Below are 24,540 nucleotides of genomic sequence, written 5' to 3'. Positions count from 1 at the left end.
TCAATGCATTTGAAATTCAGTTATTTATGTGTGATAAATTTGGAGGTTTACTTTGGAAAAATTAAAGTGCCTTTTTAAATGCATGTAAGGATTTTTGAATCTACATATACATTTGTATTTAGAATTTAAGTCAGGAAGGTAATGAAATAAATGTTTCTTTTTCATTTTGAAGTGTATCCTTGCTGAAGAATTTACCTGAAGACAAGTTAACCAAGATCATTGACTGCTTAGAAGTGGTAAGAAATTTAAAAGCAAAAAACACATTTTGTTAAGAGATTATATAATCTAGCCATCTTTAGCATTGTAGATAAATAAAAAGGAAAAGATGGTACATCGCCAGTCTACAGAGACCAGGAGCCTTTTTCTATTGTAAAAAATGTTAGGCCAATTCATACCGAATTAAGGGATTGGGATGGCTTTAGGCAACACTTCTGAAATGTATAAAAGGAAGTTGGATTTGCATGTGCAAAATGGCATTTGATTTACATATTTTAATCTTTTTAGTATATTTTATAAAACTAATCTGCCTTAAGAAGCATTTGATTTTCTGTGATTAACTTCACAATCTCTTACAGTGTTTTCATAATATAAAGGAGTCAGTGATGCATAATTAGGAAACGGAGTAGAGAAAGGGATATTGGGGCTTTTGGTGACAGACTTTTGAATCATACTTGAAAATTCTAGGCCATGAAACAACATTAGGAAAAAAAACACAAACAAAGAAACACTGCACTTAAGAAGCACTTTACCTATTTTAACATCTAGGGGAAAATGGCATGTTGGAATGTATTCAAAAACTTCTGTTATATTAGGCATCACCCAGATGGTTGGTTCTAGTCCAAGACTAGTCAAGTCTTTTTGTGAATAATGCTTTTATGACATGTACCTTGGATTCTAATGAAATGCATTATGTGAAAACCTCTTCAGATGTCAGAGGTTAAAATTCAAAGCAAATAACCTCTCCCTAACTTTGTTGGAGGTCAATTTCATTGAAACCAAAATGGCTTTTCTGGAATTTAAAGGAGGTAAGGCATCGTAAAGGAGTCACATATAGACTCTAAGCTTTTATAAAGCTGTTCTTAGCGGGAGAAAAAACAAAAAACAACAAAAAAACCCTGTGAGACTGATTGTTGACAGATTTATGCCTCTGTCAATCACAATATGCAATGTAAACTAATATGTGTTGAGAAGGGAGCACTGACCATTTTATCCGCAAGTGTAAGTGACACCAGTAATGTTTCCACTTACAATTCATGGACCCCATCCAGCAGCTTATCAAGGACAGGCCATGATGACACAGTGCCTGGCCTTGTGTCCCAAGAGCGTTCAGATATGAAGTCATTTTCAAGAGGACTGCTTGCCCTGCATCGCTTGGGATTTTCCCAATGTAACCTAACCCAATCACAGATGTTACAAATTAATAATTCATCCTAATTTCTGAGTGTCGTTCTTCTTTTTAAAGCTGGAGAGGCTCTATATTTTTTTGTTAACTGAGGAAATCTGTTTTTAATATAATACTAATAGAGTAGATTCACCAGAGGGGAATTCCATGCTGACAGCAAATATTAAAATTCAGTATCATTAAAAATAAACGGTAAATTAGACATATTTATAGCAGCCACAGGCAACAGCTACAGAATATATGGATGGGGGCTCTGCTCCCCTGTTAATTAACACACAATTCGAATTTGAAAGTCTCATCTTTTAAAAACCCTAGAAAGGCTTTACTATATTTCAGCATTTGCAGACAGCAGCACAGTTTATAAAGGACTCTTTATTCTTACCTGGCAAACAAATGCGACTCTGTAATGTGTGAAAATTCCCAAATGTGAGAAAGTGATTAACAAGGGAGTGATGGGGTCTACTTAGAGCTAAGAAAAGCACAGTATTTACCAGCATAGCTTGTATTAATGACCCATCAGCAGGGTCCTGACAACAGCCAATCACTAATGCATCGGAGCTGTGACTGAACGCCCCCCCCCCTCCCGTGAGTTACAGTACCAGCTGTGCCACAAACTGCACTGGCCCCATAATTTTTAAGAAAAACAGGCTGAATCTGCCATGCTGTTTGGAGTTAATATGGGAGTTTTTAAAATGTTTGTGTGGGGCCGGGTAAGAGGATCTGTGTGTTTGTTAAGACTTTGACTGTTGAACTCCTAGACCAAATGGCCCCAATTGTGTAGTGGTCCAGTAGTATTTTTTGCTTTAGCTTAAGTAACCCAGAACATTCATTCCCAGAAGCAGATGCGGTTGCCTTTAAGCCTCTTCTCATGTTCTGATGGAAGAAGGAGAGTGCAAACACTACCAACACATTCACTGGTGTGCTTTAGAGTTATTAGCGAACATCAGAAAGCATGATATAGATTTTGAATGCACTGCAACTATTAATGATAATGTGACGTCTGAACCCGACAGTTGTGAAGTACAAAAGACAAGAGTGAAAAGTGTTTCTGCTTCCATTCATGGTGACCAACCCAGGAAGCATGGGATTTGACTGTGTGGTTGATGGAAAAGTCACCTAACTCTTTGTTACAGAGCTTTGGTATTTGACTCAGTGACCCTCTGCGCTGTGACTCCAGCTCTGGCATGCCATCTTTCACAAAACTGGAGGTGTGGTGCAGTGGGGTGGGGGTGGGGCCGTGTGGAAGGCCCTTGCCCTTGCTCAGATTACCTTTGGTGCTGCTTGAAAGGCGGAGCCCAGGTACCACCTCACACTTACTGAATCAGAAACTCTGGTGGAGAAGGGGCCCAGAAAGCCACATTTAAAAATTTTAACTATGCAATCCTTACGTTTATTGAAATTTGAGAAGCACTAGTTCAAAGTGATGAATAGAATACACATCTATATGTAGAGTTGGCTGCAGTCTGTCTCTTTCTTCGGGAATTTTCCTTTTCCTCTTTCAAATCATTTTTTTTAAATGTAGCTTTTCTTACAGTTCCTGCTAACGATTGGCTCAGCCAGAGGATCTTTATTATTTTAATGATTACATACAGAGCCATACGAAAGTTGAGATAATTGTGCCTTTTGCCACAGTTTATGGTTCTTTTGGTTAAAGGTGGGGCAGCTGGGTGCTGTAGAAAAGTCCACTTGTCCAAAGTCCAGTGACTGGGGTTTGTGATCAAACCTCTGTCACCAGCAGCTGTCCGCTAATTGTGGTGCATCACTGTCTTCTCGTCGGCAAAATACGGGGTGGTGGGCCTCATCTCGAGGGATTATTTCAGTGCTTTAATTTCAGAATTCTTTTCCTTGGGCTCACCCAAATCAGAGGAATTTCTGTTGGTTTTCATTTTGTAGGTTCTGGTTCCTTGGAATTTAACAATCAGGTACTAAATTATGGCTCATAGGGTCCACTGATCCAGGTGTGTTTGCTTTAAAATTCCTAAGTTATTTAAACTATTGTACTTTATTGTACTTGGGCAAACAAAAAATCTCTGATAACAACCCAAATACCTGTATACAGTTTTTTAAGCAACCAACTGGAGTACAAAGTCACATGGTGCACAGTGTGTGTGTGTGTGTGTGTGTGTGTGTGTGTGTGTGTGTGTGTGTCTGTGTGCGCGCGCGGGCGCCCATGGTCTACATCTGATTGTACATCGTCAATACCTCTTTGTAATGAAGATTTCTAGCCATACCCTAAAGGCTCTAAGGAATTCACAGGCTTGCTTCTTTGTCTTTGTCCTCCATCAACTTGGGTTTTTCGTCTGGTTTTATGTTTTCCATTTAAAGGCACTCAGCCTCTAGCATTTTGTTAGACTGTCATAGAATGAGCATTTTCTTTACAGTGAAAAAAAAAAATCTTTCCATCTTTAGCTGTCGCTGTTTGTATAGGTTTCTTCTGCTGTCTGCCTCTCAGTCTGTCCTGGAATTAGTTCCTCATTTTCTTTCTCTTGCCATACACTCAGCAGCTACTCTCCGGATTTCTAGACATCTTCTTTTAAAATATCTTTTTTCAGAATGTGGGTCACAACTCATGAGTAGGTCATGAAACCAAATTAGAGGAACTTTTGTTTTTATATCAGAGTAGTAAGTATAAATATCGTTTTGAAATATGTTTCCATTTTATACAAATGTCTGTATGTGTGCATAACAGACATGTGTATTTGGGCGTACATGTAAAATGTATTTCTCACTGTAGGTCAGAGTGAAAAATTCTTGAAAACCATTGCTCCACAGGATAAGTCCTATGGCTTCTTGGTCCGCTAAGGGACCCCTTTGCAACATAACCACAGGACAATCACCACACTGTTTGCATTTCTCTTTTTGGTCTTGGTGACTACCCTGGCTAGACTGGCTGCACTCCCCACTTAACAAACACTGGCCAGTCTAGCATCATAGCCAGTACTTACCACTATGTATTTTTGGTCTGACCTACATCCACAGGCTTTTCTGATCTATGAAGTTACTGTCAACACACTGGGAGGCATTATTTATCTTCCTTCCCCAGTTTTGGGTGACAAAGAATCACTCCTGGAAAAAATATCGCTAGGAAGGTTGCTCCTTAGGAAACAACAAAGCTCTTTCTCACTGTTCCCTTTCAAGCTTCTCCCTTTTACCTAGTGTGACAGGAATTAAAGTTGCACATCTACACACACCAAAAAAGTCTTTATAATAACTGAAGAGCAACCTAACAGCACTTGAGTAATTCTCCACATTCCTCTGCTCCGTGTGGTAACGGGGACACAGATTGAGATGGGAACAGGAGAGACTTGCAGAGCAGCCTGAAACAGGAACATCTCATGTGACACCAGCAGTTCTGGTGAAGAGAATTGAACATTAGCTATGTAATGAAGATGCCTGGACTGTGGTGTCTTAGTCATTCACTTCACCTCCAAGGGTCATAGTCATTTCAGCTGTGAAAAGGAGCTTGTTTGTTGTGATAAAGAAACAAGTCAGAAAGAATAAGGAGTTGGAGTAAGCAAACTGTGATGCAAAGGACACAAAATATTATTTGTCAACTAAAATAAAAGTGTGTCCCTTGCTTAAGTAATATAGTCCAAGGAGGATGGTCCCCGTTGGTTCCAAAGAGTCACTCAGGAACCCAAGCTGATGGCTCCTCTGCCATTTTCAACATGGCCCCTCTTCCAGGATCTCCTTGGGCCATGCCATTATGAGTGGGGGGAAAGTATGGCGATGAATGCCTGAAACGGTTTATGGGCCTGGCATGGGGATGGCACATCATTGCTGCTCAGATTCTTTTCACTAGAAATTAATCATGTGGCCACAGCAGGGAGTCTGGGGAGTGTGATTTCCTGTGGGAGACTTTGGTAACCAGCTTCTTTCATGGAAATTCACAGTCATTAGGTGCCTTGTAGGTACCAAATGTGCCCTCAGGTACTTCAGATACAGTATCTCACCTAGCCGTCAAATAGTATTACTGTATACTGTACAAATAGTATACTGTAAGTAATACAGTCTTAATTTTACAGAAAAGGAGACTGAGATCCAGAAGATTTAAGGAACAGCTAAGCAAACCATTATCATCCTCCTTAATAAGGCAAACATGGAATATTTACTGTTTCAGATGCTTTTAATGCTTCAAAAACATTGTCTTATTGTGGTAGACAGACTGGATCCCCCCAACATGTCCAGGCCCTGATCCCTGGAATGTGTGAATATGTTATGTTACATGGCAAAAGGGGCTTTTCAGATGTAGTTAAGGTTTTGGACCTTGAAATAGGAAGATTATCCTGAATTATCTCAGCGGGTCAAATATAATTTCATGAGCCGTCAGGTGCCGAGAATTTTTTCTGACGCGTGTCAGAGAGATGCAGCAAAAGTGGAAGTCAGAGAGATTCTAAGCAGAAGGAGAATTCCCCGCGCCATTGCTAGTTCTGAAATTTAGGGTGCTCTGTGCAAGGATTAAGTGCACAGAGGCCTCTAGGAAATAAAGGGCAGTCAGCATGGAAATGGTACCCCTCAGCTGACAGCATGGAAATGGGACCTTATCCTAAAACTGCAGGGAACTGAATTCTGCCAGCAACCTGATAAAGCTTGAAAGTGGATTTCTCCCCGGATTTTCCAGAAAGGAACACAGCCCTGCTAACACTGTGAATTCAGTCCTGTGTGAGCCTACATGGAGAAGTCCAGTTGAGCCACACTGTGTCTGGACACTGTGACCCACAGACACAATAAATGGGTGTTGTTTTAAGCCACTAAGTGTGGTTATTTGTTTCACCAGCAACAGAAAGCTAGTGTGCTTCTGTTCTCTAAATCTTTAAGTAAATGTTCTTATTTGAACTTCATGGATTGATGGAAGTGAAATTCAAAGCAGAACGGGGATTTGAAACTAGAACTATTTGGCTTCAAAGTAATTTGTCTCCTAAGATATTATGCTTCCTTCCATAAGAGGTTTAAATGTATCATAAAGTGTACATAGTGCTATGTAAATAAAAGGTATGTTTAATAGTATTAGGAATAATATTGATTCCATAAATGGAAAAAGGTTCTGAGAATAAATGACCAAAAAATATATTGAAATATAGTAGACACAAAAGTAGTTTTGTTTGAATTTTACTTTCAAGTCTAAAAGAAAAAGAAGAGAGTTCTTAACTATAGTTGTTAACTCTACCTATTAAAAAAATTAAGCGCTTTGTTGCTTGTATAAATGATGAAGAGATAGATCTATTTCAGTTCTGTGACTTTGAGACAGAATCACATTAAAGTAAAGTAGGGGTGGACAATTTAATCCATCTTTTGTTCTCTAAGAGACTGAATTACTGAATTGCTCTTTTAGTCTGGCAGGTGGATGCATTTTTCCTACCCAAGAATTATTTTGTTCACATATAGGAGGGAAGCAAAGAAAAAAGTAACAGTTTGAGATTTCATGTGGATAAACCTACACGGAAGACACGATTTACATGTAAAAAAAAATCTAATGTCAATCTTTTATAATGGTAAATCTTTGGGAAAAATCCATATGAAAGAGCTAGTTACTGTGTATGTAGAATTTTCCCAACCTTTGCTCATCAAGGAATTAGAAATGGACGCTGATACTCCTAATATCCATTGGGGATAAAATATTTTCAGTTTATTAGATGATCATTTGTTCTTCTTTTAAACTCTAGCCTAGATCTAGTATCAGACTGTTGCAGATCACTAGACAGTTTATATTTAGGTTATTTAGGTGAAAGCCACCTGTATATCAGTGATTATTGCTCTGCTGTCATTTCTCTTCATGTTTTCAGTCTCCATGCCGGAAATTCAGCATTCCAGGTGATTTTTTTTTCTGTGAAACATAAACATAAACACAAATAATAAAACAAAAATCCACAGTTTATGACTGCAGTGTTTAAGGTTGCAGATGCAAACCCCAAAAGTAAAAGAGACAGGTGTGAATGATCATTTTAAAGACACGATACGTTCTCTTTCATGTAGGTCTTCTTCGGTGCCTCTCCACTGGATCTAACCTTTTTTTCCCTCTCATCCCAATAGGAATACTATGACAAAGGAGATTATATTATACGGGAGGGCGAGGAAGGAAGTACCTTTTTCATTTTAGCCAAAGGAAAGGTAAATATTAATTATAGTTTTCTTACATCAAAAAGTCTTTCCAAATCAGCTTTCCATAAATGCAGCAGTGCTCTGCATTGTGGTATGAGAAGTTCTCTGTACTAGACAGGTAGCGGTGCTTCTGCTCAGAAGAATCTGGTGGGGTTTGGTCTGAGCACTGGGTTTGGGGACATAGGAGACTTGTGATGGGTTCCAGCTGAGACAGTAACTTCCTAGTGACCTTCAGAGGTCACTTTGACTTTTTTGGACCTCATTTCAAATGACTGGCTTATTTCTAAGGCCCCTTCTAGCTGTGAGTGTGTGATTTTCTACTAGTCCCAGCGTTTAAGATCAGGGCTGGAACATTTTCCCATCCATCAGCTACAACAAGCAGCTGGTAGGAGAGAAAGGACTCGGCAATTGCAGACAGCAATGGGCAGGCATTGAGCTATAGGACAGTTTGGCTCAGGACTTTAATTCATATACGATAGCTCAAGTTGATTTAGCTGCTGATGAAAATTTTATACTAATATATGCAGTAGAGCTTTGTCTTTACCTAGATATTGAGTAGATCAAGTGTTGACTCTTTACAATGGTCCTTGGAGATAAAAACGCATTTGTCAAATACAGAAAGACACTAAAATCTTGAGCACCGGTGTCTATAAACTGTCAGACTTTTACAAATGTTCTTTCTTTCATGGAAAAGTTTGTCATCAAAGAGTCAGGCACTGCCCTTTGTAAAGTGGTTTGTGGTTGAACTTTGAACTGGGCCCCCAGTGAAGGAAAAAGAATTAACAAAACAGTTTCAAACTTCAGAAACTCTTTAACACTGAGAACCACTTTTATTATTTCTCCCCAACCTGGACCCCATGCTTTGAAAGAATTCTGGCTAATAAACAAATTGCATTAAATTTTTTTTTAATTCATTGTGACTTTGATAAATGCTAATCAGAATTTCTAATCAGCATGTAGCAACCCTTGTTACCATGTTGAACTGGAATAATTCTAGCCTCAAACAAGGAATATTGAAGTTTTTGTTTGGCTTTACCATGGGGGTTCTTAAACCTTTCTGGGCTGTGGATTACAATGACCCATGAAAGTGTATGGACCCTTCTCCACATCCACATTTTTTATTCAGCGAGTCAATTGTAAATAACAAATTCAGAATTCCTGATACACAGCCTTGTTCTTGATTAATTTGTCAACTCTGTTTGGTGTTTTGAAACATCAAAGTTCCTACAGGACCGTTATTATTTGCTTTGAAGTTCCTTAGGAAGGATTAACTGGATTCACATAAATATTTTTAACATTGGGAGGTGGGGTTTGAATGGACCATCTTCCTCTTACAGAAGAAGTCATTTGATCGTGTTAAATCAATTAACACGATTTTAGCAGAATTTCTCAGCCCATCCATATTGTCCTAACTACTACAAAATTAAACAAAGGCTGTATTTTTCCTTGTTTAGTCAAGTTTGTATAGAGCTGATTCTTCCTTTTTCTTCTCTCTCTTTTTAATTGTTTGATATAATTTAGGTAAAAGTCACCCAGAGTACAGAGGGCCACGATCAACCACAACTGATAAAAACACTGGAGAAAGGAGAATATTTTGGAGAAAAAGCTCTTATCAGGTGAATCCATGACTCTATATACCATACTAAAATAACTCTTGGATTGTTTCGTATGTGCAACCACTCATGTAGAGTTGTCAAACTGAGCTACCAAATTAATGGTAGACAATGTCCAGGAATTAAACAAAAATTATAAACTGACGTCTAAAAACATTCCTTGCTATGCAGGAAATAAGTGTACTATTTTTGCACAGGGAATAAATTGGAAAGTCTTAAGTTTGTTAGTGAAAATAAGATGTTCTCTTAGAACTTTTAGTTTAAAAAAGAGAGAAAGATTAAAGAAATGAAAATTATGTTTTCCCCTTACGAATGAGTTTTCATATTCCCAGGATTTGAAATATTGTTATTTTCTCCCTTTAAAAAAATATCAAATAATGATTTTACATATTTTGTGTGCTTTTTAATCATCATAACAAAAGTTATATTTTCTTAAGAGTTTTTATCAACGCATTTTGCAAGTTTTAGAAACAACTTAAAAGAATGTATTATATTTGAAATTTCTACCTAAACCTTAGGTCTTTGGAGGTATGAGTTTATTTATTGTTGATCTGCCTAATGGAAGAAATGTTTGTAAAGGTTAATCAAGTGGTCAGGAGACATTTTTGTACTTCATGGAACTCAGAAAACAAACTCAAGTCTGAAGAAATACATTTTTGTAAATGTAAATAACTTATTAAAAAATCAAGTTAAAGTTTTGAGCAATACCTTCTTTTGGAGTCAGATGTTTTTAAATAATACTTGAATTTAGTTAAGAAATTCCTTAATATTTATATTATTACTAAATGCTTTCATTTCATAAGTAAAATAAAATCATATGCTCATAAAAAGGAGAAGTATTTCTCTTCATTTTCTCTTATCTTCCTCTTAACTCTTGTCTAGAAAGCCTCAGTTCTATTGATTTGTATGTCATCATTACATAAGGACAGAACAAACAAAAAGTATTCATAATTAATATCTTCAGACAAATTTTATTATTTAGAAATGATATCTTATTTTAAAAATAAAATGCACTATTTAAATTTAATAAGTTATGGTTCTTATGTAAACAATGTAAACCATTTAAATTTAAAAAATGAAATGTAAAGACAGGTGGAATTTTTCTTTCCCATTTTCTAGCTGGTAGTGAACATATTTCAATAATAGAGAAATTGTTTCTTTGTTTAGAATAAAATACATTCATGAAATAGAATCATGTAATGTCATTGTTCAAGACATCAATGTATTTGTTCTTAAGATTTATTGGTTATTCTTTTCATACCTCCAAGCAAAACAACTCAAAATTGAAAGTGCAGAGAACTTTATAAATGTACTATAGAGTCAAAGTAGCTTGTGAAAGGAAATAGGCTGTCTAGTTTTGCTGGATCTGAAATAATTTATGGTGTATGTTGCAGCTAGCCAATCACAGTGTTTTCCCATGAGAAACATGGGAATTTATATTTAATTTAAAGACCCAACTCCCCAAAGCTTTTAAAAGCATAAAGCAAAAATCAATGAGAAGGAGAGTTGGATACAAATATTTTTTACATTTCGGTGCATTTTTATGCTATCACTTATTACGGCCACTGACTGTGACTCAATGCTCCTTATATTCTGTATATTTCCATCATTCGACACTAAATAGTCCCAAGAGTTCTTTCAGAATTTTATGTGCAAAAATAAATCCTTGGCACTTACACAGTTATTATGAAAGAACATGTATGTATTTACAAACTTCTAATACTTACAAAGCGTTTGCAGAGAATATTCTAGTCAAAACGACACTGAGAGGTGAAAAGGATGCCATACCTGTCTCTTCTTTTTGAATTCACAAATCAAATAGTCAGCTCATATCCACAGTCATATCTATCTCTGTCTCTCTATACCTTAGATATGTACACACATACAAGTTGAGTACAAACTAACCAGCTCCCAACTTAAGAGCTCATCAAACTGAAATATTGTCACTGATGTCTCCCAGCAAGTACCCTGTAAAGTTAGTAGGGACTGTGGGTCATGTCAGAAGGTCCCTGGATGCCAGCTATGTGGATAGGGGACTTCTTTGGAATGGAGTGGTGGGCTGTCAAGGTTTCTTCCGCCCCATTAAGGGAAGATGAAAGAACTATACTTTGGGTGATGCCACTTTTGATGAAGTTGCTTGGTGCATTATCAATATGCTGCTATTGCAAGGTACCTTAAATTTCAGAGCACTGGGTACCATATGGATGTACCTTTTTTCAGTGTCTTTAGTTTATAATTAATAGAGGGGAAAAACTAGTATAAATCAAGGTCTCAATAGAAACAGTTTAGCCAATGCTTACCAGATCGGTATTCATTAGGTTTTAAATTTATCATCATTAGATCATATGCCATAATTCATTGTATATAAGGTAAGGTATCAGTTGTAAGACGCACCGTTATATTATGAACCCCTGAAAAAGAAAGACAAGGTTGTTAATTACACAATGACTCAACATCAGTTGTAAGACATACTCTGATTTCAGAGATTTTACTGGAAAATGTACATAGTAGATTCTATGAAATGAAAATATTTTAGTGTTATTTAATTGATTAGGTGTTAGGGCACTAAAAAACAATTCTTGGGGTTTTATTCTTGATTGGTTTATTATATGTTAATTACTTAAATGTTTTCCCAATAAATTTCTTCGGTAGTTAATTTCAGTTTTTGCCTGCCAATTAATTAGCAATTCCCCTTTGATCAGAAGAGTGCTATTTCATTTTGGCAGACACAAGCACCAAATGAGATTCCGTACACAGTTGCTGTCACTGATTCTTCTCTGTTCCCAGTGCAGTTAGATATCTTCTTCCCCTCTGAATTCCTTGTACACATAACCTTTATTGGAACACATTTCAAATTCCTTTCTTGAAAAGGAGTTGGAGTATAAATAATGTTAAAAAAAACGCACAGTGTTTGAAAGGTTTAAGTGATAGTGTTTCACACCAAGTAGCAGATTCCCTAATAAAAATAGATGTTGAATTTCTAACTGGAGAAAATTGACTTTTCTGTTTTTGTCTGCAGTGAAGATGTCAGGTCAGCTAACATTATTGCTGAAGAAAATGACGTCGCGTGCCTGGTTATAGACCGAGAGTGAGTATACTGACATTGCTGGAGAAGGCAGGCTACTGTCACCTTTGAAGACGTGGCCTTCTGTTGCTCCAAGGGCCCATCTGTCTTCTCATTCATTTCCACTTGGAAATGCAGCCAATCCTCAGCTGCAAGTACATTCTGTTAAAATTCATGGGGGAAAAACGGGGCCTTCTGATCTGTCTGTGGCAGTGCCAGATGCTGGCCGACTAAATATTTTGCGTGCAACGTTTGTACGTAAATATCAGTAAGAGATTTAAATTTTGCATCTTCCAGAGAAATAAGCTTGTTAGTGCTCATGGATTCTTTTTCCCACACAAGCTAGTGAGCAATTTCATAACTTATTTCTAAAATGCTCTAAGCAATCATAAACTTTTTTGAACAAAACCAGTCTCTCTCAGACAAAATATGAAATACTCATTAGCTATATATATTCCCAGAGCTGTTTTAATTTAACATTTCTAGTAATTTGCAAGTGATATGTATCAGTATTCATCTCTGGATGTCTTAGGTTATTTTTCCGAACAAGTCTCATTTTGTGTTCTTAACTCACTTCAAATCATGTTTGAATCTGGCCGTTGGATCTCATTAATTAATTGAATATTTATTGATTATCTAGTTATAATAAAGAAAATTCAAATATACCAAAGCTAGGCCATTGTTTAAGAAAAGTCATAGTGTAGTCAAAGAAATAGGGCATACTTATATGAAATATTAACAAAGAATAGTCAAATGACAAAAGGTATCACAAGGGAGTGTATAATTGATCGGTAATTCAGTACAACGTTTATTGAACATAGAATCATAGAGATTTAGAGCTGGAAAGAACTTTAGAACATTTAAAAAAATCTTTTCTTTGTGGGAAATTTCAAATATATTAAAAAATAGGCAGGATGGTATTCTGAATCTCATAATGCAAGTTCAACAATGGTCACTTAGTGCTGTTTCTGTACCACTTCATCATCCCCTCCCTACCTTCTCCACACTACTTTCAAGCAAATTACAACCATGTAATTATTTCATCTGTAAATTTTAGTCACGTCTCTAAAGGCTAAGTATTTCTTGTAATACATGACCACAATAACATTAACATGACTGCAAAGTTAACAATACTTCTTTTTTATTTGTTATTTTTTATGGAGATATAATCGACATATAACATTATATTAATGTCAGGTGTACAACACAATGATTCAATATGTCTGTATTGTGAAATGATCACCACAATAAGTCTAGTTAACATTCATCACCACACATAGAATAATAATTCTTAATATCACTTCCAGTTATTTTAATTTTTCCATTACAGATAAGAAAAATGAGTCCCAGCTCCGTTAAAGAATTGCCCCAATAGTGCCATCTGTGATGGAGCAGGGACTCCTGCCCAGGCCTCCCTATTCCTTAGCGTCCTTTCCACCATGCTGTTTGGCTTCATATATGTTGTGAAAGAGAAGCAATCACAATGCAGTAAAGTGGGCGAGGTTTTATTTTATTTTTTTAAGTGTGAAAATGGGCTTAAAAATTAATAGGAACTTTTTAGGCAAAGAGGAGATGTGGAAATCACTCCAAATGAAGTAAAATTTAAAAGCAAAAGCATAGAGCTAGGAAAGTGCAAAGTATGTTAAGATAAAGGTAATCTTTGGATGCCAGCTCTCAAATGGAATATATATTGATACAGTGTTGTCCCGATAATGCATTGTTTTGTGTATGAGTTCCTTAAAAATATATGTATGCACTGAATAATAGTATTAGCTGTGTGGTAAACTCTTATAAATTGCTCCAAAATGCTAGAACTAAAAATATGATAGAAAGGAAAAACTTCTTTCCATTTCTTTCATTGTAATCACATAATCAAATATTTATACAATATCTCATGTATTCATAACCTATGAAAAGGATGCAATGATTTTATAGAGTTATAAATTATTTGAAAGTTTATGATTTTAAAATATTTAATTTCCATGTGAATAGTTGAGATTCTATAATATGCAAAATATTGTATTAGGCACAATAAAACATAACAATTTATTTAATAAATTCTGTGGGTTGGGGAAGCTGAATATCAGGTATGACTAGGTTGGCCTACATCCTGGATTTTCTGAGACAGTCCTAACCATATTTATTATTGGCACCCTTTTCATTCTGAAAAGTATTCAGTTTGGATAATAAATTATATGTCACCCTAGCTATGACTTATAGACTAGATTAATATCCCAGGATAATTCTCCCATAGCATCCTATCTACCTTCATCATATCTACACTTTATTCAATTGCTTTATTTAACATCTGTCTTCCCATTTTTCTGTAAGCTCCAAGCATTTATTTGTTCACTGCTGTTGCAGTGTCAGCATTGGACAGTCTTTGGCATACCCGAAGTGCTCACCAGATATTGGCTAAATCAAGTGCACTATCCTTGTGATGAAATAATAGTGATCTAAAGCCTATGGCTTTTTGTTTCTTCTTTCCTAATTTATTATTTTTAAAAATGCACAGAATTAATACATTGCAAGGAGGAGTGTTAAAGTTTGAGCTGTATTTCCTATTTTTAAAACGTAATAAAATGTATGAAATAATTGTAAGAAATAGCAATAGCTTTAAATGAATGGGAAGTGTTACTTGTAATATTACCATTACTGTTTGGTTGTTGGGACAAATCTCAAGGGAGTTGATGAATTACCTCTCAGGCTATAACATCAGTATGCATACAGGCTGTTTGTTTTTTATTTTGTTTCGTTTCATGTTTTTTATTTATTTTTAAAACATTTTTTATTAGTTTCAGGTGCACAAAACAATGTAATAGTTAGACATTTATCATTTATATCCCTCAAACAGTGACAACCTCTCTCCCCTCATCCACTACCCCTCTGACATCTCACAGAGCCATTACATTTCCATTGTCTCTATTCCTAAGGCTGTACTCCACTTTTTGTAACTATAAATATATGTACATATATATATAATATATAATATATTATATATATATATATATATATATATATATAGTAGTTTATATATATAAAATTGTAGTTGGCATTTTTTATTGTTCAGCTTCAGCTTCAGGTGTACAGTGCAGTGATCAGGCATCTACATCATCCCTGAGGTGGTCTCCCTAATGAGACAATACAGGCTGTTTGAATGTTACAGGGAGAATGTTGTAGCTGCTTAAACTTGACTTTAAGTTTAGTTGTCAGAGAATTTTTAAGGGACCTGAGACACCAGTGTCACCTACATTTAAAAATTAAGATTTCTTTAACAGAACACTTCAATTAATTTAATAGGAAACAAAATAATGGTGATGTATAGCATAAATAAAAACAAGAAGCATAAAAAAGTACAAGAAGTATTTCCTTTTTACTTGAAAATTTAACCATTGGAAATTAGAAATTTCATGGCAATACTGTTTTATTTCTCACCACTCTACACTCAACAAAGGACAGTCCACAGAAAAGGGTAGAAAAGAGTGGAGAGTAGATCTGGAAGGAAAAATGGAAAATACCCAGCACAGTATATGGGATATGCTTAATAATGTAAATATAGATTGGTTGTCAAGTAATTGTGGGTAGAGGTGTTCAGGGCTAAACAGGCAGTAAATTTAGACAGTTTACTAACGAGGTGGCTCGGGTTCATTCGTTTTAGGTATTTTGTGGTAAACTTTCATTCCTTTCATTTTTCTACATTCAGTTTGCTTAAGATGTTACCAAGATGATTGGAACAAGGTTTTGAAAAGGATACTATTTTGAAATAGGGAAACATAGAGATACTGTTTTGTATTAGTACTCTAATAATCACAAATCAAGGTAGTTGTCAAGTGTGGGGGCAGGGAAGCATTGGAATAATCAGTAAGGATAATCAAGAACATATATTTCAGTGATGAGGAAGATTATTTTTTTGTCATAGGCAGTGCTATACATAAGAATTCCTGGAGACAACGAACTGGGGACAGGGAGATTAGATGGGGTACACAACAAACCTGTGATTATTGATGGGTGAGGGAGGTCAGGGGAGGATATTGGCTGAACCTCAGAGAATTACTAAGTTAAGGTTTAAAAAAATTGGATTCGTTTATGAAGGAATGTGGAATGAGGAGTAGTATCTAAGGATAAAGAAATTCATCTTTGATTTTTAAAATAAATTATTTGATTGAGCAAACTTAGAAAATATGTTACCCATGTAACCTATTGATTCCGTGAACAGATGATATAGACTGTTTCCTTTCCACTGTCTTCTTAAAAGAAAAAAAGAGGGAGGGAGGGAGGGGGGGAAAGAGAGAGAGAGAAGAAGGAAGGGAGGGAGGGAGGGAGGGAGGGAGGGAGGGAGGGAGGGAGGAAGGAAGGAAGGAAGGAAGGAAGGAAGGAAGGAAGAAAGAAAAAAAGAAAGAAAGAAAGAAAAGAAAAGAAAAAGAAAGAAAAGAAAGGAAATGGTGTTGGTAAACCTGAACTGCAAGGCAGAAAACTACAGAAATGTTTTCTTACTGGTAGCCTCTTTGCTTTCATAAACTCAAAGGATCAACTATATAACTTCTAATAACTATTCTATATATTATGGAAACACTAACATACATAAATTATTGAAAAACAATTTACAAAGCCTTGAATAACCATACAATTAGTCTTGTATGAGCTTAAGAAAAATGTCAAGTTGCAATGGCAACTATTAGCACAGAGCTTTTGATTTAATTTAATTTTATTCATTTAGAACGTTCAACCAAACAGTCGGCACTTTTGAAGAACTCCAAAAATACCTTGAAGGGTATGTGGCAAACTTGACCCGTGATGATGAAAAAAGACATGCAAAGTAAGTGGAGAAATATTTTTCTAAGCTGGATATGACTTCAGCAGTTGATGAAGAAGCGGACAAATTGGTGTGATTCACTCTGTTGTCATGTTTAGTGTGCTTTCACTAGAAAATTTGGGGCAGGTCTTTTAAGTTGTCTTCCACAAAGAGGATACCACTTCTCACTAGTATGGATATTATTTTAGTTTATAAGTAGTCAGCTCCTTATTTTGGGTGATGAGTAGTAATGGTAGGGAGAAATTTCCTGATAGGGGGTCTTGGAAAAGGGATTCTTTATATTATCTGGTGACTTAGCTCAAAAGGACATTAATTCAGAAATGATGCCAGTCTTGCCCATAGAAATCAAATAGGAATGCCAAGGTACTAGAGTAGCACATTCACTCTGATTCCAGGTTAAGAACTAGCAGTATATTCAAAATTATTTCAAGATATAAGGGAACTATTGCCCAGGTGTGTGTGTGTGTGAGTGTATGTGTGTGTGTGTGTGTGTGTGTGTGTGTGTGTGTGTGTGTGTATGTGTAGGGAGGAGTTGGGTAAACTCTAAATGTGGTAATACTGAAGAGACATTTTTTGTTTATAGAAAAATCTACTTTGTAAAATTAAAATTATTTGACAATCCTTTGCTAAAACATTTTGTAGGGTAAGTACTTAAGCATATGTTCATCAGACAATACAAACAAAGCTGAAGACTCAAAGGTCTAGAAAACTGATATTTGAGTTAAATCAGAGGATTCAATCAGGACCTCATAAGGTTGTTTGTTTGTTTGTTGGTTGGTTGGTTGATTGTTTTTTGGCAAGAAATGTACTTATAATTTTTATGCCAAAGGCCTTTTTGTAGTAACAACAATTTATGAATATCTAATCCAGAGCAGCAAACCTTAAATAAAAGAGAAAAATAAGTATTTCCAAATAACAGTACTTAGACATAAAGTAAGAAATGTATTTTTTTTATGTTTCAAAAAATAGTTGTTCTGGTTTAATCATAGAAAGCTTCAAGATCTGACAAAAAGCAAAACACGGGAAAGTTTCTCAGTGTGGCATTCTCCTGTAGGTGCGGCAAAGAAAATGGCTCTCTGGTTCTAGTTCCTCTCATTGACTCTTTATTTAACAGCTTTATTGAGATATAATTTAAATACCACACAATTCACCAGTTTTCACCTCTCATTGATTCAGTTTGACATTTGTCTATTTCTTATTGTGTGTGTATGTGTGTGTGTGTGTGTCAGGTTTTTTTTGTTTGTATATTCTATTACTTTTCTCCCCAGACCTGACTGAATCTGATCCTATAAAAGTTGAAATAGCCTTTGTGACAACTGTGGCCAGTAATTACTCAGAAATGAGACTGTTGTAAGAGTGGAATGTATGTGTGGCATGACCCCTGGTTGACGAAGGGAGTGTATGTAAAGTGTCACTTCTCTTGTGCAGGAGGTCCATGTCTAACAGGAAGCTGTCCAAAGCTCTCTCTCTGGAGATGATTCAACTGAAGGAGAAGGTGGCCAGATTCTCCTCATCATCCCCATTCCAGAACCTTGAGATTATTGCAACACTGGGCGTTGGTGGGTTCGGAAGAGTTGAGCTTGTAAGGGGTTTACGTTTCAAGCATCTGAGAGAAGCCTTTTGACTTTTTTTTGTTTGTTTTATATTCCAGCATATCTTGGAGGAATGTATGAATTGTTATTGCTCATTTAAATGTTGCTTTGACCTGAAATTAAGAAAGTGCACTTTCTGTATTTTGTATAGTAGCGGGTCTGTGTGAGTAAGTAACTTATAGGTATTTCAAGCTTCTTGCATCACATCCTTTGGTGAATTCTTTTCTTGATGGTACTTATTGGAGAATGTGCCAAATAGCATTGCCAAAGACTATAAAACATTAAAAATACATTTCCTAACTGCAAAGTGTGTGTATACATACACTCATGACACATGAACTGTCTGTACAGTAAAGAAAAGAAGAATGTGTCCAGTGGAAGTGCTATAGAAACAAAATCTTCAATATTATAGGTCCATCTCTTAAACAACTTCACTACCAAGACTGTCTTTGGCTTTACTTACTCTATTTTTGGTTGCTCAAAGTTTTCTATCAGAGAAAAAAGAAACAAAATATGAATGCAAGGGAATGTTTGAAGCCTTTTGTAATGTTGATCAGGACAGCTGGGAGCGTATGGCCTGATTTCGGCTGGATCTTCCTCAGAGTGCTGCTGTCAGATCAAGTGCTCTGAGGAAACTGTAGAATGGAAATCTGTGACCTTATTAGATACAGATGGTTCTGAACTCTTGGCAATTACCAAGTCCTTCTTTGCCCAGCAGATTTTTAATGATTCTCTGTACATTAACTTCCGGGAACTATGCTGACACTTCTGTTTGCTGGATAGCTCTGGGCATGAGCAGATCTGAAGTGCTGCCAGGAGACTATGGATAGTACACTTCACACCCAGTCAATACTTCATGTCTGATGGGTGAGGGGGAAGAAACAATTTCTTAATGGGCCAAAGAATATTTACAATGTTTCTTACTCCATACGGAGAGATGAGAGCAATATCCATCTGCAGCGACATTCATCAAAGATCTTGGCAAAAGGATTGAATGAACAATACCGAGATCTGTTTTTTCTATAGTTAGATAATAATAATTGAAACAATAATTCCACCAGTAATTTAAAAGTCATAGGCAGCACTAATGGCGAATGTGAGAAAAATATGAAGTGCAACCATTTCTGCACAATTTAATTACATGTCAACTATAATCTGCTTATGTAATTTTAAGCCTATCTGAATAAATACCTATTAAAATATTTTAATTTCCTTTTAAGGGAAAATTCTGTGTGCCCATCTAGAGCAGTGCTCTCTAATAGAACTTTCTGTGCTGAGGAAAATGTCCTGTATCTCCATTGTCTCATCGGGTCTCCAGTAACTAGATGTGGCTAGTGCCACTGAGGCACAGAATGTTATTTTTAATTAATTTAGAATTAAATAACTCATTGTGATTGAGGCTATCACATTGGATAGTACAGATATAGATCTTGATTTAATATGTTTTGTTTTGAAAATCAGAGAAGTGACTGTTAAGAAAGAACAATTTGGGGCAATTCAGGTTGAAGTTTTTCATGTCACATTCAAAACAATAGATTTCTAAACAGTGAATCTTCTAACTAGAGTTGTTTTTCTTTTTTCCTTGTTTCCCTACAAACATTTTAGAACCATGTCTGTTAGGTGAACTCTTGGAAATTACAATGAAGGGGAAGTGTGTACACCCCAATAAACTCAGTTCTCAGAGGGAGAAGTGGTTAAAGCGTACATACTATTCAAATGTGCAAGACTTTTTTCTTTCCTTTCACTAAGGCTTTATATAGATGTTGTTAATCTTTCCTCGTAAGATCATTTTGAGGGATCTTTCTCTTCCTACATAGGTTAAAGTAAAAAATGAGAACGTTGCTTTTGCTATGAAGTGTATAAAGAAGAAGCACATAGTTGACACTAAGCAACAAGAGCATGTCTACTCTGAGAAGCGGATCCTGGAAGAGCTGTGCTCCCCCTTCATTGTAAAGTAAGTGAGCATTTGGCTTCCAGAACATAGGACTGTAGGCCCTTCCCCGACGTGTTTCCATGCAAGAGGGTGCACAGAGGCATACGAGGAGGCCCCGCTCTGAATTCTCCATGCTAGTCACAGCAGCAATACGTAACATGTTACGAGTTTGAGATCTGGAGTCAAGCACCTAGATTTTTTTTTTATTCTTGAGTAAATGTTAAGAAAATGTGTGTATGTGAGTGTGTGTGAGTGTGTGTGTGTGTGTGTGTGTGTGTGTGTGAGAGAGAGAGAGAGAGAGAGAGAGAGAGAGAGAGAGAGAGAGAGAGAGAATATAAAATTATTGCAAAATGTTTGAATTGATTATTTAATCCAGACCCAATGCAGAATTTGGGAAGTGAGAATCCATTTGAAACCGCTCAGGGACTATGCTGCTGTTGAATTGCTGTGGGCGTGTGGGCGCACATGAGCTGCCAAGGAGCAACAGGCTGTGGTCCTGGCAGTACCTAGATGCCCACAGGTCCACCTCCTGACAGTTACTGTCTACCTGTAGCTCTCACCAGAGTTTGAAAAAGAAATGATATTCTAGGTCACAGCTGTCTTTGCTTGTGAATCCATGGGTTAGTGGTGTAAGTCAGTTTATATTTTCAGATATGTCTTAGTGCCCCAGAGTGTAGCTTTAGTGATTTCTGGGTGATATAAAGTGCCCTTTCAATGAATAGAATTTATACTTTGTGATCAGATGCCTTGAGAGAATCTTCTTGCCAATTCATATTCCTGATATATTTTTTTCAAAATTGAAAAAGAAGTCTGAAGCCAGGCAATGCTGGCAATAAAGTCATCCGATTATCTTTGTATTAACTGTGTCCCAAAATACATCCCCCTCTTTTTTTTTTTTATCAACAATTCATAACAAACTATGACAAGCGGCTGCAGGGCATGGGTTAGGTTTTATTCGTGTCTCATATCCAACTCTTTACAAGGTTCATTGCTCATTTTATTCATTTTTTATTCATTTCTCATATCCAGCTCTTTACAAGGTTCATTGCATATAATAAGGTAGTAATGATACTAAGAATAAATAATAATGACAGCATTTATTGAGAAATTAACATGTGTCAGGCAGTCTTCTAAGCAATATATTAATATGTAACATACATATAAAATACAAATACAGAGGGTGCCCCCCAAAATGTATACACATTTTAAGAAAGGAAAACTGCATTAAACTTGTAATACTCAATATATACTGATAACAAAGATGAATACAAGTCACTGCAATTACAAGAAGTGCTCCAAGTGGTTACCATCAGCATCCAGGCACTCTGATTATGACGAACTACTGCTTGAGCAACGTTGAACAAAGGGTCCACTTGTATCCATTTCTACGTCACCCCTGGTGTATTATTTATTTTATAAATTTATATTTATTTTAGACATAATATGTAGATATCTAAAATATATATTAATTTTATATATAATCAGTAACATATAATTAATGCATAATCAAATGACTATATGTATTCATTTGATCTTCCTAATAGAACAATGAGGTAAATGTTATGATTGTCCTCATCGAAGAACAATAAGAAAAGTTAGGTTGTATAGCTAATAAATAGCCAATCAGGGATTCAAGCCTAGGCAACTGATTCCAGGGCCCACGCAGAACCCCTGTACTAGACTGCTTCTGCTGTCTGTGCATGATGTAACCTGGGCATGGTGCTAGGGAGAAAAGGGGTTCTTTTGATTAAGACCCAGAAGCTGCTTTCACCTAATGTGGAAACATAATACCCTGCCCAGGTCTTGCATCAGGTTGTCATTTCCTGAGATTCTGGGAGTGCTGCCATCTGAGTCATTTGGCTCAGTCTCTCTCTTGCCATTGCTCTTAGATAAGAGAAACTCCTTGCGCAAGATCATACTCTCTCTCCAGGTACATCCTGGCATCCAGTCACAGCAGAGCTCCTTGAAGCTGAGGCTTTCATTGAAACTAGATTATAATCCAACTCTCTCTCTGCTCAAATCTACATTCTTCCTCCTCCATGGGTGTTGTTCTCAAGTGCACTTTCCACTAATCTTATGGCTTACAACCCTCTGTCTCAGAGTCTACTTCCTGAGACCAGCTAGAGGATATAAGATGTGGGTATGAATAACTGTTATCCAAGGCAGATCTTGAGGGAGATATATGCAGAGTTCTCTGGGATTTTGGAGGAAGAAGGAGCCATATTTGGTGGGTGGGATAATGAGCTGCTTTATCAGGAAGGTGACCTCTGAGCTTGGCCTTGAGGAATGGATTACACTTTCACAGTGAAACAGATGAAGAAGTTGTCTGTAAGTAGAGGGAGGGCAGTCTAAGTAACGGGGTTAACGTGAGCAAAAGCAAGTAGGTAGGAAAGATCAGAGTACTCAGCAAGAAGCCCAGTGTAATTGTATGATGTTTGGATGTTCAAAACATTATTGATGATGCTCTTAAGCAACTTTAAAGAGGTTTTAAAACTAGCTTTCTAATAATAACCATGTTTTTATCTGTCTCCACAGATTATATCGTACTTTCAAGGACAATAAATACGTATACATGCTTCTGGAAGCCTGCCTAGGTGGGGAGCTATGGAGTATATTAAGGGACAGGTAATGAAAAAAGATTACAAACAATAACTTTAGTCTACTCATAATTGGTCTAAACAATCATATTCATGATTATTTAAAGAAACATGAAGGAAGTAGTTATGATTCTAAGAAAGTATTATCACATAATAAAATATTAATAAAATAGTAGAAATAGTGATATTTTCTTAGCCAACATTATAATTGTGTCATAGGCACACTTTGGCAGTCATTGTCAGTTTTCATATTACAAATTAAAGAATCCCAGGCTTAGAGAGAGATTGTGAACTATCTGTGATCACATAGTATGAAACAGAGTAGGTATAAACTCGAATGTTTCTGATTTTGAATCTCAAGAAGGGAGTTGAAGAAAAGGCTGGGGAATGGTGAAGCCCTTCTGAAAAGCAGAGTAAGATGTCTGCAAAGATTCAGTTTTACAAAAGGCGTAGTTTCTGAACAATCAAAACCATGTATGCATAGGGCTCCAGAGTAGACAATTTGGGGTTTTCTAGACAACGCAGATTTCTCTTACCAAAGAGTAAAAAGTATATCCTTCAATGAGTTTTGAGTTTATTCAGGGAGATAATGTATGCAATTTTAAAACATTTCTTTATTTAATGTGAAAAGTAAATAGGACAAAGAATTTGTAATTTGTAATTATTAATAAATGCCAAATGAGTGTGGTAGATAGTAAGCTTGGAGGAGAGGAGAGATGGGAAAATGTGATGGTATATGGAAGGACTTCAACTAAACTCTAAAGATGACCAAAATGTGGAAAGAGAGGAAGTGAAAATAATGTAAGATACAGCAGAAATGTTGGGATAGGATTAGGTCTGTTTGTGGATGATCAACAGTAGAATTTAAATAGAAGACAAGGCAGCAGAAAAGGAGATGGGAAGGTAGGTTTGCACTAGGTTGTGTGGCTTAATGCCAGGCATTTAGAAAGAGTTACCTGGGCCAGTTGTACTCAGCCCAGACTACAGATTACAGTCACCTGGGGGTTTTACAAAGTAAAAATGCTGACCCCTGACGCCAGAGATTATGGTTCAGTTCATCTGGGTTGGGGTCCAGTAAATGCTTTTTAAATGCTTCTCAGGCAATTCTCACACATTCATGGCTGATAATCACACACCTAGGCAATAAGAGACCGCTGAGCATCTGAGTAGAAGATGGATGTGTTGTATTAGAGCGTCTCATTGGGTAGAACATATCACTGAATACAGAAAGCCTGGAAGGATGAGACTTGCTTGATACCTGCAAAAGCATTTGCGTCTGCCATCTTTGTTTCAACAGGCAAATCTATTGAGAAAATCTAAATCTATTTAGAAAAGGGAGTTCCCACTTCCTGTTAGGCACTGTGTCTAATCCTCTCAATAACACTGTAAAGTGAGTAGTAAACCCGTTTTATAGATAGGAAACTGAG

At 36.4% G+C, this 24,540-nt stretch overlaps 1 protein-coding gene across 1 annotated transcript in view; it reads left to right on the top strand.

Moving 5' to 3' along the window:
* PRKG2 (protein kinase cGMP-dependent 2) overlaps positions 1–24,540 on the top strand; it is an 85,476-nt gene that overhangs the window by 26,147 nt on the left and 34,789 nt on the right. Inside the window, exons 5-12 of the mRNA XM_081047884.1 lie at positions 173–236; positions 7,433–7,510; positions 9,023–9,117; positions 12,134–12,202; positions 16,896–16,994; positions 18,420–18,573; positions 20,401–20,537; positions 23,052–23,141. Of these exons, the coding sequence (XP_080904010.1) occupies positions 173–236; positions 7,433–7,510; positions 9,023–9,117; positions 12,134–12,202; positions 16,896–16,994; positions 18,420–18,573; positions 20,401–20,537; positions 23,052–23,141 (786 nt within the window). The remainder of the gene's footprint in view (positions 1–172; positions 237–7,432; positions 7,511–9,022; positions 9,118–12,133; positions 12,203–16,895; positions 16,995–18,419; positions 18,574–20,400; positions 20,538–23,051; positions 23,142–24,540) is intronic.

This window comes from Rhinolophus hipposideros, assembly GCF_964194185.1.
Source record: "Rhinolophus hipposideros genome assembly, chromosome: 1".
NCBI classification, from domain to species: Eukaryota; Metazoa; Chordata; class Mammalia; order Chiroptera; family Rhinolophidae; genus Rhinolophus; species Rhinolophus hipposideros.
Note: the sequence above shows the minus strand (reverse complement) of the source record. Positions and strands in the feature narration are given on the sequence as shown.